Source organism: Rhinolophus sinicus, linkage group LG14, assembly GCF_036562045.2.
Source record: "Rhinolophus sinicus isolate RSC01 linkage group LG14, ASM3656204v1, whole genome shotgun sequence".
Taxonomy (NCBI): domain Eukaryota; kingdom Metazoa; phylum Chordata; class Mammalia; order Chiroptera; family Rhinolophidae; genus Rhinolophus; species Rhinolophus sinicus.
In genome coordinates, this window is record NC_133763.1 from 45,090,062 (window position 1) to 45,103,910 (window position 13,849).

General features: G+C 51.2%; 1 protein-coding gene across 6 annotated transcripts in view; it reads right to left on the minus strand.

The window, feature by feature from the left end:
* Window positions 1-13,849, minus strand: part of SYT6 (synaptotagmin 6) — a 123,598-nt gene that overhangs the window by 38,516 nt on the left and 71,233 nt on the right. For 5 of the 6 annotated variants that reach the window (XR_002137257.2, XR_002137258.2, XM_019730367.2 and 2 more), the window contains 2 exons: window positions 3,624-3,972; window positions 1,626-2,184 (listed from right to left, as the gene is read on the minus strand). Coding sequence is in view for 4 of the 6 variants with exons in the window: in XM_019730367.2 (XP_019585926.1) it covers window positions 1,626-2,184; window positions 3,624-3,972 (908 nt within the window). In the remaining 2 variants the exon portion in view is untranslated. The remainder of the gene's footprint in view (window positions 1-1,625; window positions 2,185-3,623; window positions 3,973-13,849) is intronic. The other variant, XM_074318429.1, reaches the window with a different exon arrangement.

Genomic DNA, 13,849 nt, shown 5'->3' on the forward strand with positions numbered 1-13,849 from the left:
AGTGATTTATGGAGCAGAGCTGCTGTTGCAGCCCTCCCCATCTGCCCACCCCATTTGCTAGCCCTGCTGTTGGGCTGTTCTTGGGGATGACATTTCAGGAAAGTAAAGGTGGGGGAGGCACTGGCACATTAGACTGGACTGGTCAAAGTCAGTACCAGTTATGAGAATGGGGTGTCCCAGAGGCCCTCCCTGGGGCAAAAGCAGGGCCCACCAAGCTTTCTTTCTTTGAACAAATCAAGATTCTTGCCCTTTGCTCACCAGAGCACGGCTGATTTTCCCAGCCTTTCTCCTTACAAATTCAACACAGAGATATTGTGTATTGACTGGGAGGGTGTATAGTCTGAGCCAGGTCACCTCCACCCCAGAGAAATGGTCTCTGCCCCAGAGAAATATCTAGGGAGACCATCAAGCAGTTAGCACTCCAGACCCCAGTGCAAGGTCATTGTTGCACTGTGGAACTGCCCCTGCCTGGGAGGGCTATGAGAGAGGCACTCCATCTACACCTGGAGGACGCAATTACACAGCTTTCTCAACACCTACCCAGTAGGCTGGAGTACTCCATCTAGACCAGACCCAAGAGCTATAGATACGGCCTTTCTCATTCTCTGCCAGAGCTGTCCTCCCTCCTCTTAAAAGCCAACCGAGCCTCAGCTCCTTGAAACTTTCCGGGTTCATTCCAGTTGAGTGTGAACAGCCCACCCCTCCATTCCCATGTATGGGTTAACCAGGCCTCCTGTCAGGCCATCTTTCCCCACCTCCCACACTGGCCTGGGCAGGCAGTGCCTAAGAGAAGGCTCTGCTGTGAGGTGGTCATTGAGTACTTCCAGTTCTCCTGGCACAAGGTAGGATTGCTTTGCCTTTCCCCCTTAATAGTAGGAGCTGACATATGTCTTGCTTTGGCTAATGAAATGTGAGTGGAAGTGACATGTGTCACTTCTGCGTGGAAGCGTTAAGAAATAGTGCATGATTTGCCACATCCCCTTCCTTCTAATGTGGTAACTGGGAGCCCATGTGGAGATAGAGCCTCTGTCAGCTCAGATCCCTGGGTAACAAGGTAGAGTAGAGCCCCAGCAAGGCTGCCAAGTACCTGTAATGTGAATGGAAACTAAAGCTTTGTTGTTCTATGCGTCAGACCCGAAGATTGCTTGTTGCTGCAGCATAACCTGGCTCATCCTGATTAATGTAGCCTGTTCTTGATTGCCTTTTCCAGGCTTCTAGTACACATCAGCGCCCTGGGCAGATGCTGCTGTCTGACTCAGTCTATGAGCCTGGCCCAATCCTTACCCATGATCAAAGAGACGTACAACATTCTTAGATAGGTGGAAAACCTAAGGCCTAGCGGGTAGAGAGAGACCCACCCAGCACCTGTGATCAGAAGCAACAGATAACAAATCCCCTTCCCTTCTCACCCACATGGGGTCTCTGCTGCCCCCCACCCCAACCTGGGGCTGATTGCAAGGATTTCCCCAGCGTGGACTGGACCCCTGGTCAGTTTCCAAGTCTCCCCTTCCCATCCTGAAGGGCAGAGGCCCATTTGTCCCTAGGGGTGCGGGGAATGAGGACACGGCCCACTCAACCCAGAACTACTGCTCCCCGCAAAGCCCAGAGGGCAGGGCTGTACTCACGCTCGTGGCGTACTGGATGTCCTTCCAGATAGAGGTTTCCCGGGACAGGTCCGAGGCCTCAAAGAGGTTGTCTAGGATGACCTCCCCGATCATGTCGTGGCGGGAGAAGCGGTCGAAGTCAAAGACGCTGAGGTGGAGCTTGCGGTCGGCCAGCTCCTCGTAGGGCACCGGGAAGTGGAAGTTCTCGTCGAAGGTGGGGTTCAGGGTCTTGCGGTGCACGCGGGTCTGCAGCTTGCATTTGCGGTCGGGCAGGAGGTAGATCTTGACGTAAGGGTCGGAGCTGCCGCAAAAGTCCTTGGCGGGGAGGTCGAAGGCCTTCAGGATGCGGACGATCAGGGTCTCGCTCTCGTAGTCGTAGCGCAGGCTGAAGTTGATCTTCCCGCAGCTCTTGGCGGCCTCAGGTTTGGCGTCGTCCCCGTCCACCGACTTCTGCTTGTAGAGCTCGGGCTTGATGCGGCCGATGCTGGTGGGCTGCTCGGCCTCGGGCGGCAGCTCGTTGCCGTAGTCCATGCTGGACACGTGCATCTGCCGGGGCAGGTGGCGCTTGAAGGACGTGTGCCTGGCGGAGGGCGGGAGGGGTGTGGTCAGGGCAGCCGGAGCGGGATGCAGGCGGACACTCCTCAGCGGCCTGGGCTCATCCCACCCGCTGTGGGGCGCCCTTTTCCTCCCATTTGTTACCCGCTTCCCCGCTGCATACACTTTGTGCGCAGGTTTTTGGGCGCCACCACGTGTCTTAACATATGTAAAGCAGTTGGGATCGGGCCTAGTCTATAGGAAGTGGATAAATGGTCACCATTGCTGTCATGACCATTCCCCCTGCTTTTCTACTATCTGCTTTCTAGGTTTCTTTCCTAGGAGACATGACTCTGGTTCCCCCATTAAACCATGAGGTTCTGAAGGCAGAAGACCATCCTTTCTTACCCTGGATGTGGCTCTCCCTCCATTGTCATCACCGCCACTACCACCCTCATTGTAGGTAACAGTTACTGGGTTTTGTAGCCAGACTCCGTAGGTTAAATTTGGCTCTGTCTAGTTATGTGACCTTGGGCAAGTTATTTAACGTCTCTGTGCTATCAAAGGAGAATAATACAAGTAGCAATTGCATGGGATTCTTGTAAGGATGAAATTAACACAGGTGCATAAAATACTTAGAACAGGGTCAGGTGTATAATAAGCCATCTATGGTTAGCTCTCATTATCACATGGATTCCTCAGAGCAACCTTATGCCCTATGTTACAGTTGGGAAAAGTGAGGCTTAGGAAATGAGAGCAACTTGCCTGAGCTCATACAATAAGCTCTGTCAATGTGACCCCAGCACTTTCATTCCTGACCTCCTTGCCTTTGGTTGGTCCCCTGGGCACCGGAGGAGATACTGCAGGGACCCAGGCATCCACAAGAGTCCTAGGTTTTGAATAAACACAATGCCTCATGCCTGCATGCATTATTTCTTTTAAAAGTGTTTCTGAATTTAGAGTATGTTTTTGCCATTGCGTGGTGGATGTCACTTTTGTTTGTTCAGTTAAAGAATGCCGTGCGTTTAATTGCTGTCACTCAGGGGACTCTGTCACTGGTTGTAAACAAAATCTTCATTGTCACAATGATAGGAATCCTTGCCTTCTCTCCCGTGCACTGCAGACTGTCTGTGAGGCTTTGTTGACATATCCCTAGACACCCCATGCACTTTTCTGCCTCCGGGCCTTTGCATATTCTCTTCCCTTTGCCTGAAGTCTTTCCCTCCCTCCAAACACCTAACACCTGCCACCCACACACATCCCAGTGAACAGCACCCCACCTCAAAGGCTCCCCTTTGCTGAAGTGTTTCCTGGTGCCCACCTCCTACTTGATCACGCACCATGGACCCCATCATGAGATATGTTCTCCAAACAAAGTTCACACGTTATTATTTCTGGTCTCTGGTCCTCACAGGCTGGAATCTCATGATTGAATAAGGGAACATGGAGGGGGAGGGGGAAGGAAGGGAGCGGTCCACCCCTCACCTGGTGGATGATGCTGGCTCTGTGGTCTGTCGCTGCAGCCGCGTGTGACGCATGATGTGTTCTTTCACTGACATCTGCACCTCAGCCGGAATATCTGGGGACGTATGGCTGATCTTCACGGCTGCCTCCAGGAAGCCCAGGGTGTGGGGGTCCTTCAGCTTGTCCGCCATGTTGCCTCTGGAGCTGGGGCTCTGGAGGGCTTCTGGGAGGACTTTAGCAGAAGAGGGACTGGAGGCCTCCTTGTTCCTCCAGGGCGTCCAGCACAGCTTCCAAAAAAGAAAGAGAAAAACTGCCACCAGGGCCACGCCACACACAATAAATACCACTGCAAGGAGGCTGACAGAGGTGCCTGCCAGCAGGGAGGGACAGGGACAGACACAGGCGGGAGAAGCCGGAAGGTTGTTGGAAGAGGGAACACACAGAAGGGACAAAGACGGGAGAAGAGAAAAGAATGGTTATGAGAAAGCTGCCCAAGGGGAGGAGAGATGGTTTTAGGGTTGGTGTTCTGTAGTCCACTTTGTAAAACATCTGCAGGCTTGCCTTCACCTCCGTCTGATTTCTCTGGCTCTGCCCCGCCCACCTGCTGCCAGCTTGGGGAACACCTGGGCTCCCCTACTGCCTATTGGTATGTGCACAGGGAACAGAAAGTAATTTAAATCACAGTCTAAGCAAATGTGCAAATTTGCCAAGCATTCACATTTGAATTGCTATTGGAGCTGTTACTATGGCCAGGCTTATAGCAGAGTCATGTTTGTGTACAGCTCTCTTCCTCAGCAGGCCACGAGGCTTTGGGGACCAGAGGCTCGGCTAACTGAGCCTCTTCCCTTAACCCATCCCCACTGAGCCCCAAGCAAAAGCTCAAGAGTTGAGTCGACTTGAAGTGAATGAGATGGACTGTCACTTCCTTGAGGGCCAAGATTAGGTCTGATGCTTCTTCCATACTCAGAACTCTGCACATAGTAGGCTCAATAAATACTTGAACTAAGTTGGAATCTGATCCACACAGATTATTTTGAAGCTAGATACAAATGATTCCCACAGTTGTCTTTTTCCCATTTCTGTGGCTATTTGAGAGCTTTGCTGTGAAACTGGTATGTTTGAATGTTGCAGTAGGTTCAGAGGTGGGCGCTCACCGCCCTGTCCCCAGTCCACCCCTGCCCCTGCCCCACAGTAGGATGCCCACTATTCCAGGAGAGCCGTGAGGATGCCTCCCTTTGGGAGAAATGGTTAAGCCAACCTTCCACCCCACTTTTGAGCCCAAGGCCTCTTCTTACTTTGAGTAGAGAAGCCAGCAGTGGCGTCTTGTATAGCTTGTGTGATGATTGGAAAGTTAAGAAATCCTACCACCGTCATCATCACACCAGATTTTGGTTACTCTGGAAAAGGCCAGATGACTTGGTATCTGGACTTACGCGTGGTGGGAACAGTGACTCCCTTTGGAGGAGTGTGTTCTCACCATTTCTACTCCCTGTTACCAGCCTGGCCCCTGCAGGCCTGTGAGTTTGAAGTCTCTGGATTATCCTGTTCTAATGTCTTACGAATGTTAGGATTTAAGGTGAGAAATGACCTTACAAGTACTGAGGCCAGGCTGTGCTTTTGCAAATGGGAGCAAATGGTCCAGAGAATGGATCACAGCTCAGAGACAGAGCCTGGACCAGGGTTCAGATATCTACTGCCCAGCCTGGAGCTCTTTCCACTGTCCCAGCCTGTTTGTCCTTGATTAAACTGTGGCTACTATAACCCTGTGTGTTTATACTTGTCTGACTCAGGGCCTAGCCCAGAAAGTGGCCCATGAGAATGAATGGGTGAATGGTATATAAAAGAGCTGTAATTATCTCCCAACCAACATTTACTGAGCATTTGCCAGGTGCCAGGTGCTAAACTCTGCTTGGAGTGCAGAGATGCTAGGTCCCTTCTGGGGGGATCCAGAGTCCTCTTCCAGCAAACGGGCCCCAAGGAAAGCTGTCCCCCATCCAAAGGGATGTGAGAAGGAGGCGAGAACATCAGCCACTGACTGTCTCTGAGGCACGAGCACTGCCTCTGCCTTCCTGGCTGAGGGTACTGGGGTTGATCAGCCACCACTCTCATGAATAAGGAACAACAGCAGAGACCCCTCCAGTCCTTAGCTTCCTACCCCAACCCCCGGGCCCCTGCACAGAGACACAAGAGCCTTTCCCCGGCCAAAGGAGCTGCCAGGGACCGGAAAAGTTGATTCTAAGTTAACTTCTAGACTTAAGATCTACAGTGTGGTGTGCTCGCATCCCGCAGGCACAAGAGAACAAAATATCAGATTGTTTTTGTATTTATTTATTATCTTAAAAAGAAGAAATCAAAAATTTAATATACGTATAGGTTAATGGAAATGATAGCATAAATAAACATATATTGTTTATGAATAAACATATTGGAGGTTTTAAATCAAAATAACTTTTGCTGTTCCGAGTCCACGACCTAAAGGGTTTGGAGGCTGTTTCTTTAGGCTCTTATGGCCCCGGGGTTCACAAGGAAAGCAACCACAGATAGACATACCCTTATTCTAAGTATCTGGCCATCTCTAGGCCCTTCACAGCTGCTCTCTGTTACAGCTGTTCTGGAAGCCTTCTCTGCAATGACTCACCTTAAAACAAAAGGTATTTCTAAGGCTTCGCTTTCCTTTAATCATACATCTTACTTGCTCTGGTAATAATTAGAATTTTAATGAGGAATGAGGAGGGGGGAGAAATGGGGGAATCCAGAGAGCATAGAGTGCATTTAAATGTTCAGCCTGACAAAAAAACAAAACAAAAAAAACAAAAAAACCCCACAAATTCATAAATGAAAAGAGAGGTGGGAGGAGGTGGGCCGAGGGAATCTATTTATCCTCGGTGTGGTTGCTATTTTGAATGTTCTCCATGTGACCCCGACTGTTGTTCCCTCGGGGCAGTTATTAGGGGAGACAAAGTTAGGATTTTCGGGAGCCAGCACCCAGCACTCAGTACTGGTTATGTAAGGACCAAGAGGCCCCGGAGAATCTTTTTCCAGGCACTTCACAAGCGGGCAATGCGAGGAGAATCGGGTCGCGATGTTGAGTGGGCTCATCCTCACAAGGGATACAGGCGGTGAGCAAGACGGGTAAGAGCAGAATTAGGCCAGGGCCAGGGGTGATTGTACAGGAATTAGCCCTTTCAAATCACCACGTGTGGCCTTGAACTGAGCCAGCCCACAGAGCCTAGTTAAAGGTGCACAAGGCTGGAAAGAGTGGGCTCCTGGATGGCCTGAGGGCTGTGCAAAGGCCCAGAGCCCCTAAGATATGTGCCTTCCTACCCTGGGCATGCTGGGGCCAACCCACTCACGAGAGGTGCCCTCTGGAAAACCACAGATGCACAAGTAGCCTTCAGAGCCTTTTTACCCACTCATGTCTTGTTTGAACCTCAACCCTGGGAGGCAGATAGAATTTTGATGGTCAGCTCAGCCACTTTTGAGTCCTGACCCAGTGCTCTTCATATTTATACCATGCATTAGCTTCATGACAAGAGAGAGAGAACCTTCCAGGAAGGGTGAAAGCCTTTACTGCAGCACTGGAAAAGCGAAAGTACTTGTATTCTTCCTCCCTCTCTTCTTCCTTCTTTATTTCCCATTCAGCCTTGAGAGAAAGATTCATGGCCCAGGAGTCAGACAGGGCTCATTCAATGTCCATCCCCACTGGCTCTAAACTGCGTGACTTTGTCAAGCTACTTAATCTCAGCCTCAGTTTGTTCATCTGTAAAATGGGTACAATCATAGTACATACCTCATAGTGTCATTGTGAGGTTTCAATGAGATCAAATGTGCTAAGGACAGTGCCTGGAATGTAGTAAACAATATAATAAATATCACCTATTTCTCTTAGAAGTACCTAGTTCTGACCAGTCTAGTTTTAAATATACCCTAGTTTTGAAATTTGTTGAGTGGGTAGAATACCTGCAAGCCATGAACACTAATAAATAGAGATCGTTTTAACTTTATCATTACAAACCAGGAACAAACTTACTAGCAGAAATAATGTACTTCACATGTAGTTAGGTCTCTCTATATCTCAAGACATAATGTGTACTCTATTAAAAATCCCACATCTCTAAGTTTTTCTGTTGATACTCATTTGCTTGCTACTTGTCCATTTTTTGTTGTTGTTGTTAGCGTCACCAGCCAGCTGGTGAACAGGAGTGGGCTCCAAAGGACAATCGCGGAAGAGAAATCAACAATGAAGAATGTGCTATGCTTTTGCAAAATTGTCCTGGGAATTGGAAAAAAGAAGTCCATTACTCAATATGAGATGTGAAACATGCTCACTCAGGTGTCAGAGAAGTCCCGTGTTCCATGGGTGCCTGGTTTGGAAAAACATCTTGGCCAATTACCCAGCAACCTCAGGGGGAGCAAAGTAGGCTTTCGGAAACACACCCAGTGACCTGGCATTGTGCAGGGACACATGGCTTCCAGCCCTGGCTGGGAAAGTGGACTTCACCAGGGCTCAGACACCGGGTGGATGTCTCAGGGGAGCCCCAGCTCCAGAATGACCACAGAGCACATCCATCCACATTGCTAATTGTGTGACCGAGAGCAAATTATTTATCTTCTCCGAACTGTGGTTTCTTCTTTGATTTCATGGGGATTCTCGTTATCCGTACTTCACAAAAGCACTGTGAGTATTAAACAAGACACAGGACAGTGCCTGGCCCATGGTGAACGTTCCCAAATGGACTCTGATACTCTTCTTCATGCTTTGCTTTTTTGGTGGGGATGATAGTTTACTGTGTACAGAATGGACCCAAAGCGGGGCCCTCTGAGGCAGGGAATGGGGACACCAGACCAGAGGCAAAGCATCTGAGAGACCTCAGGCCCCTCTCCTCTCCTGAACACCATCAGGGCAGAAGCTGCTTGTCACCTTAAGTGAGACCGTCTACCAGGGGTGATGGCTCATTGCTTCCCTCTCTCCCTGGAGAATGCTAGGTTATTAATTAACAACCCAGGGCTTTTTTATCTCCCCAACTGACACTTCTTTCTCCAAAGACTGAGCCCTGGTGCTCCCTCCTCTCCTCTCCACCCATAGTGAGGATTCATCAGCAGTTCTTATCACTTGCTATTGTTCCTGTTTCTCTAATGGGCTTCCATGTCAGGAAAATCCATTTTGTAACAGTAACAGGCATTTTCGCTAACAGATTGTAATTGAAAAGATAAACTGAGGAGAGGAAGTGAAAAGAAAGGGCCATTTTCCCGGCTCCCCTCAAAGCTGGAGAAGCCTGGCTGCAGGGCCTGGGGTTGATGCTGGACCCCCAGAAATGGGAAGTGCTGGGGGGCTATGCAGAGAAGGAGGTGCCTCGGCTGAGGGGTTCTCATTCAGATACTGATGGAGACGCAGACAAGCATAACCCAGAGACCAGGCAGCAAGAAACGCAGAGGTCCAAGAGCCTGGAAAGAACAGTGCCTGGTCTGGGAAGGGAAAGGACTCTGGGCATTATTATTACAATATTAATACGAGTAACATTATTTGTTACTTATTTCTATGTGGTCAGCATTGCACCCCTGACATTGTCTCATTTACTCTTCAAAGCCTTCCTAGGAAATGAGTATTCACCTCTCAAAGATAAATTAACTCAATGTAGAGATGTTAATGAAGTAACTTGTTCAAGGGTACATTGCATTAAGTGGAAGAGCTGGGATTTGAACTTGGGACTTTCTGATGCCAGAGTCCAGGCTCTTGAGCCAAGCCTCTGGGCGGCTTGGAGGCTGAACTGAACTGTGAAGTTGAAGGCTTGGGCAGAGAAGATGGGGAGGCATTTCTTTGCCACAACCAGGAGGGGGGTGGCATTCCCTTTGGCCTGAGCCCCGGAACCTGGGCAGAACCCTGGAGACTAGGATTATGACCAACCTCCTCATCCCCCATTCTTTCTTCTTCCCTGGAAAGTGCAGATGCTGAAGCTTAGCCACCAGCCACCGGGCAAATAACCAGTGACCCCTGAAAAGTCTCATGCAGAGATGTGTCTGACAAATACGTGTGTGTATGTGTGTCTCTCTCTGTCTCTGTCTCTGTCTCTGTGTGTGTGTGTGTGTGTGTGTGTGTGTGTGTGTGTGTGTTGGGGGGACAGGGGCTCTTCTGTTCTGAGGCTCACAGACATGGTCCATTAATAATGAGCTCTGCCGTGGCTTGTAAATTTATTAAGAAAACCTGGTGTAATTAAAATTCGGGTTAGCAGGAGGGGGAGCAGAGAGCCCTTGCTTCCTTACTTCTTTCAGAGATCCAGGCCAAACTACCGATGGGGATAATTAGCAGAGTCCAAACAGAGAAGGAATTAATGCTCCTGAAAAAGCAGTGATGGGGAGAGACAATGCTGGGCTAATTATGACCGCACCAAGCTTTATGACTGGGCACTGCTTCCACCTTCATTAAGGGATTCAGAGATAAATCAGAAACTGATGTGGCGTGTTATCGCTAACACAGCTCTGGCATTAATTTAGCAATTATTAGCATTATTGTTCTGGCAGATGGTGACTGGAACTTTCTGCCTGATTGGTCCGGCATGTGTTCTCTCTGAATGTGGTGGTTAAAGCCCTGGGGATGGGGTAGGGGCAGGTGGAGAGACACAAATATTCTCTACCCTTTACCAGCTCTTGCTGCTTATACTTGCAATGAGTCAGAGGAAAAGTCTGTCTGGGTTCACGTGCAAGAAAAACATAGCAGCAGTAGAGAGAAGGGAGGGAGGAGATAGTACCACATACCTGGAGTGACCAGAGCTAGGTGCCCTGCTCACCTCTACTTTCAAAGGCCCCTCTGATTTCACTTCCTAAGGGTGGCCCAGTCCTTCGGTCCTTAGAGGCCTCTTTTCCTAAAGCAGAACCAACAGGGGGGCCACCTGTTTCCCCCCATTCCAGACAGCCCAACACCGACCCTAAAGAAACCTGGTCTGATCCAGATGCCTCAATCTTAGTCCTATTTATTTGCAGCCACAGGCTATACTCCCACCATGTGGACAGGAGGACAGAGTAACGTCAGAACAGCCAGAAGAGAACACATCTTTTGTACAGAGCTTGGAGGGAATGGAGTATTCTGGATTTAACATTCCCATTCTTGAAGTTCCCACAGTCAGAGAGAGAAGGGAACTTCTAGAATTGTAAATCCAAGGGCTCTGCCATTCCTACGTACTAGATCTTCGTTCTAGAATCACGCAGCTCAAAACACACCAGGGACTCAGTGTATTGCCACCATGGGTTCTAACGGGTCACGCGAGGCTCCTCACAGGAAGGCAAAATCTGCACAATTCCTTCCTTCCAGCAAGGAGGGGGAGAGTGACTGATTATTCAGTCCTAGAAAACAGGACTTTTGTATTTTGATGAAATGCGATGCATTTATTTAATTTGCCGTCACAGGAGGGAAAATATTATCTGTGATGCAAAAGGCCAACTTCAAAGCCAGGTGGCTGAATTACAGAACATCTCCAGAGTTATTAGGGAAGTGAACAAACATCACATACATCTCATGGCCATATGTAAGCAGGGGAATAATCTTTCCTGGTTGCCAGCCTGGGAGGGGCAGGGCAGCTGGTTCTGCCATCAGCTTCCTGCATTTTCTGGAACACCTCGGAACCTCTGCTTACTACCTCAAATCCAGAGCCCATGCAACTTGGCCTGTGGAAAAAAGTTGAAAGAAAGGTGGAGAACTCCTCACCAGTGCCCCCTTGCAGGGGTTGGGGGTGGGGGGAGTATATTAAAGGGGATAGTGGACCCTTTGCCTTTAGAGTTTTTAAAGAAAAAGGGGAACTTGCTTTTAGCTGGGACAGTTCGTGTGGAGGTGTTTCCAAGTTGGTGTCTGATTGAGATTTCCTGTGCAATTCCTAGCACAGACGCTGGCATAGAGGAGGGTCCCAGTAAACGATAGTAGAGTCTGAATTTCAATTGTTGAATCTCAGGGTGTTACTAGAAATCCCATGAGTAAGAGACTTAGAGCAGGAGGAAAGCAGGGGGAAACATACAATGGTGAAGGGAACTGGGCATGCTCTAGCCACTTAGGTTTTTCATGAGACTGCAAATGAAAAGACTCAACATTCTCTGACTGGAGAATCTGGGATACAGGGAGTAGGCTGGGAGGTAGGATACCTGGGGGACTGTCCTGAACGCCACAGCATCTCCCCAGACCCTGTACTCACCTAAACCCTGAGATCCCAAAGCCCTTCTCCGTCTCTGTCTTTCTTTCGCTATGATCAAGGGCCTCTTTCTGCCTCCCCCATCCCTTTCAGCCCCCAGGCTGGCCCCCGGGGCTTCCTGAGGCTTGTGACTCAGCAGCTGGAGTTACAGTCTCCCAGGGCTGACAACTCAAACTCACTTTCTGAAGCAGTCTGCAGGGAACGCATACTGAATCATCTGGGCCCGCTGGCTCTCACTCCTCAGCCTTCTCTCAGCCTCAGCCTGGCGTCCCGGTACCTGTCATTCCAGACTATGGGGTGTACCTCTCCAGTCAGAACACCAGTGCCTGCAGGTATCAGGGATGTGCTGCCCACATACATCCCCCCCTCACCGCCAGCGTTTCTGCTCCGGACAGACAGGAGGGGCAGCCTCCATCCCAGGTGGAACTCGACAGGTGTGTCCTCACCTTGAATCGTCCCCTTTAGGGCTTGAGGGGTCAGGATCAGCATTAAGGGGGCCCCATTGGTGATGGATCATTGGAGGAAGGGAAGAAGGGAGCTGGGGAGGCAGGCAGGAGACTTCCTGACTTGGGGACAATTGTGTGTCTGGTGGTTATGGGGAGCTCGGTGGTGTAGGAAGTGATGGCACCAGAGAACCAAAGTCTAATTATACTTGCTGTGCCTAATCTATTCTGAGATTCTTCAAGAGGGAGAACCAACCTCTCCATCACTGTACCACCTTCTAAAAGTTGTTCTTTATATCTAACGTCAGTGTCTTCTGCTGTAGTAATCAACCCATTGATTTAGCATTGCCCAGGCGGAGGGGGTGGGGAGGGAGCATCCCCCCTACAACCCCCACAGAGTTGAGGTGGGCTCCACTTCCCTCAAGGCTGGACACAACCTCCTCACACACATGAGCCACCACTTGGCCCACTACCCTCCGCTCTCTCCTCTCGCCCCACCCCCAGCGGCCCTTACCCAGGACCTACCTAGATCTCTGACCTTTGACCTCAAGTGAAAACAGAGCCTTGGAAGCTGCGGCCTCTGGGAGGCTTACACCACCTGCACCCGCTTCTGGAACCGAAGCTCTGCTCCAGTCCCCGGCTTTTGATCCCAGAGGAAGCGCGTGGAGGCGAAATTCCCGCCTCTTACAGCCCCTTCCTCCCTTTCCCACGGCGTTGATGTGCAGCCCCGGAGCAACCCCTCTGGGCGTACCCCTAGGCCCAGAGCCACCGGGGTCAGGGTCGGGGGACAAGGAGGGGTGCAGTCTGCAGAGCCAAAGAACCCCGGCTCGTTGGTTCCTGCAGGATCTCCCCACCCCCGCTCTGCATTCCCTCGAGGCCTCGCACTGCCCCCCGTCGCTCCCCCCGGACGGAACGCACCCCGTTTTCCCTCCAGCTCAGGACCCTCCAGACAACGGGTTCCGGACAAAGAAGCCCGGCTGCAGCGGGCGAGCGCGTGGCCACACGGCGCTGATGTGGCAGGTAAATACCAGGGGCCCGCTGGCCACCACGCTGCCCATCCTCCCGCGGCTCCCGCCGCCAGGGCGCGACACGCCATTCCCGCTGTCGCGACTCCCGGGAGACGCCGCAGCCGCTCGCCGGGCCCGGGGCCCGCGGGGCTCAGGCTCCAGACTCACCGTCTCCGGCGAGCTAGATTTGGTTCGGGCTCCCGCCAGGGCTCGGCGGCCGCCCCAGACTGCGTCGGGCGCAGGGTCCGCGCTGTTCGACCGCTTGGCAAAGTCGGCGAGAGGTACCGCTCAGTCGCGCACCGGCCCCGAGTCCCAGTGAGTCAGAGAGAGACCGAGGGAGCGAGTTATAGGGGCGGGGGGTGGGGAAGGATGCCGCGACACCCTCCCCCACCCCGCCCCCCGCTCCCCAGAGGAGACGCAGAAAGCCGCTCGCAGTCCGAGAGGCACCCGGACACAAAGACCTCGCGCCAGCCAGCCGCATACCCAAGTTTCTCTCTCAGAGACCCAGGGGGCTCGGGCTGCCTTCCTCGAGAGAACAAACGGACGGACAGACCGACAGACTGGCCCTGGGACTTCGACACCCCTGAAGAGACGAGTTATTTCCTCAGCCGAAGTGTCCCAGC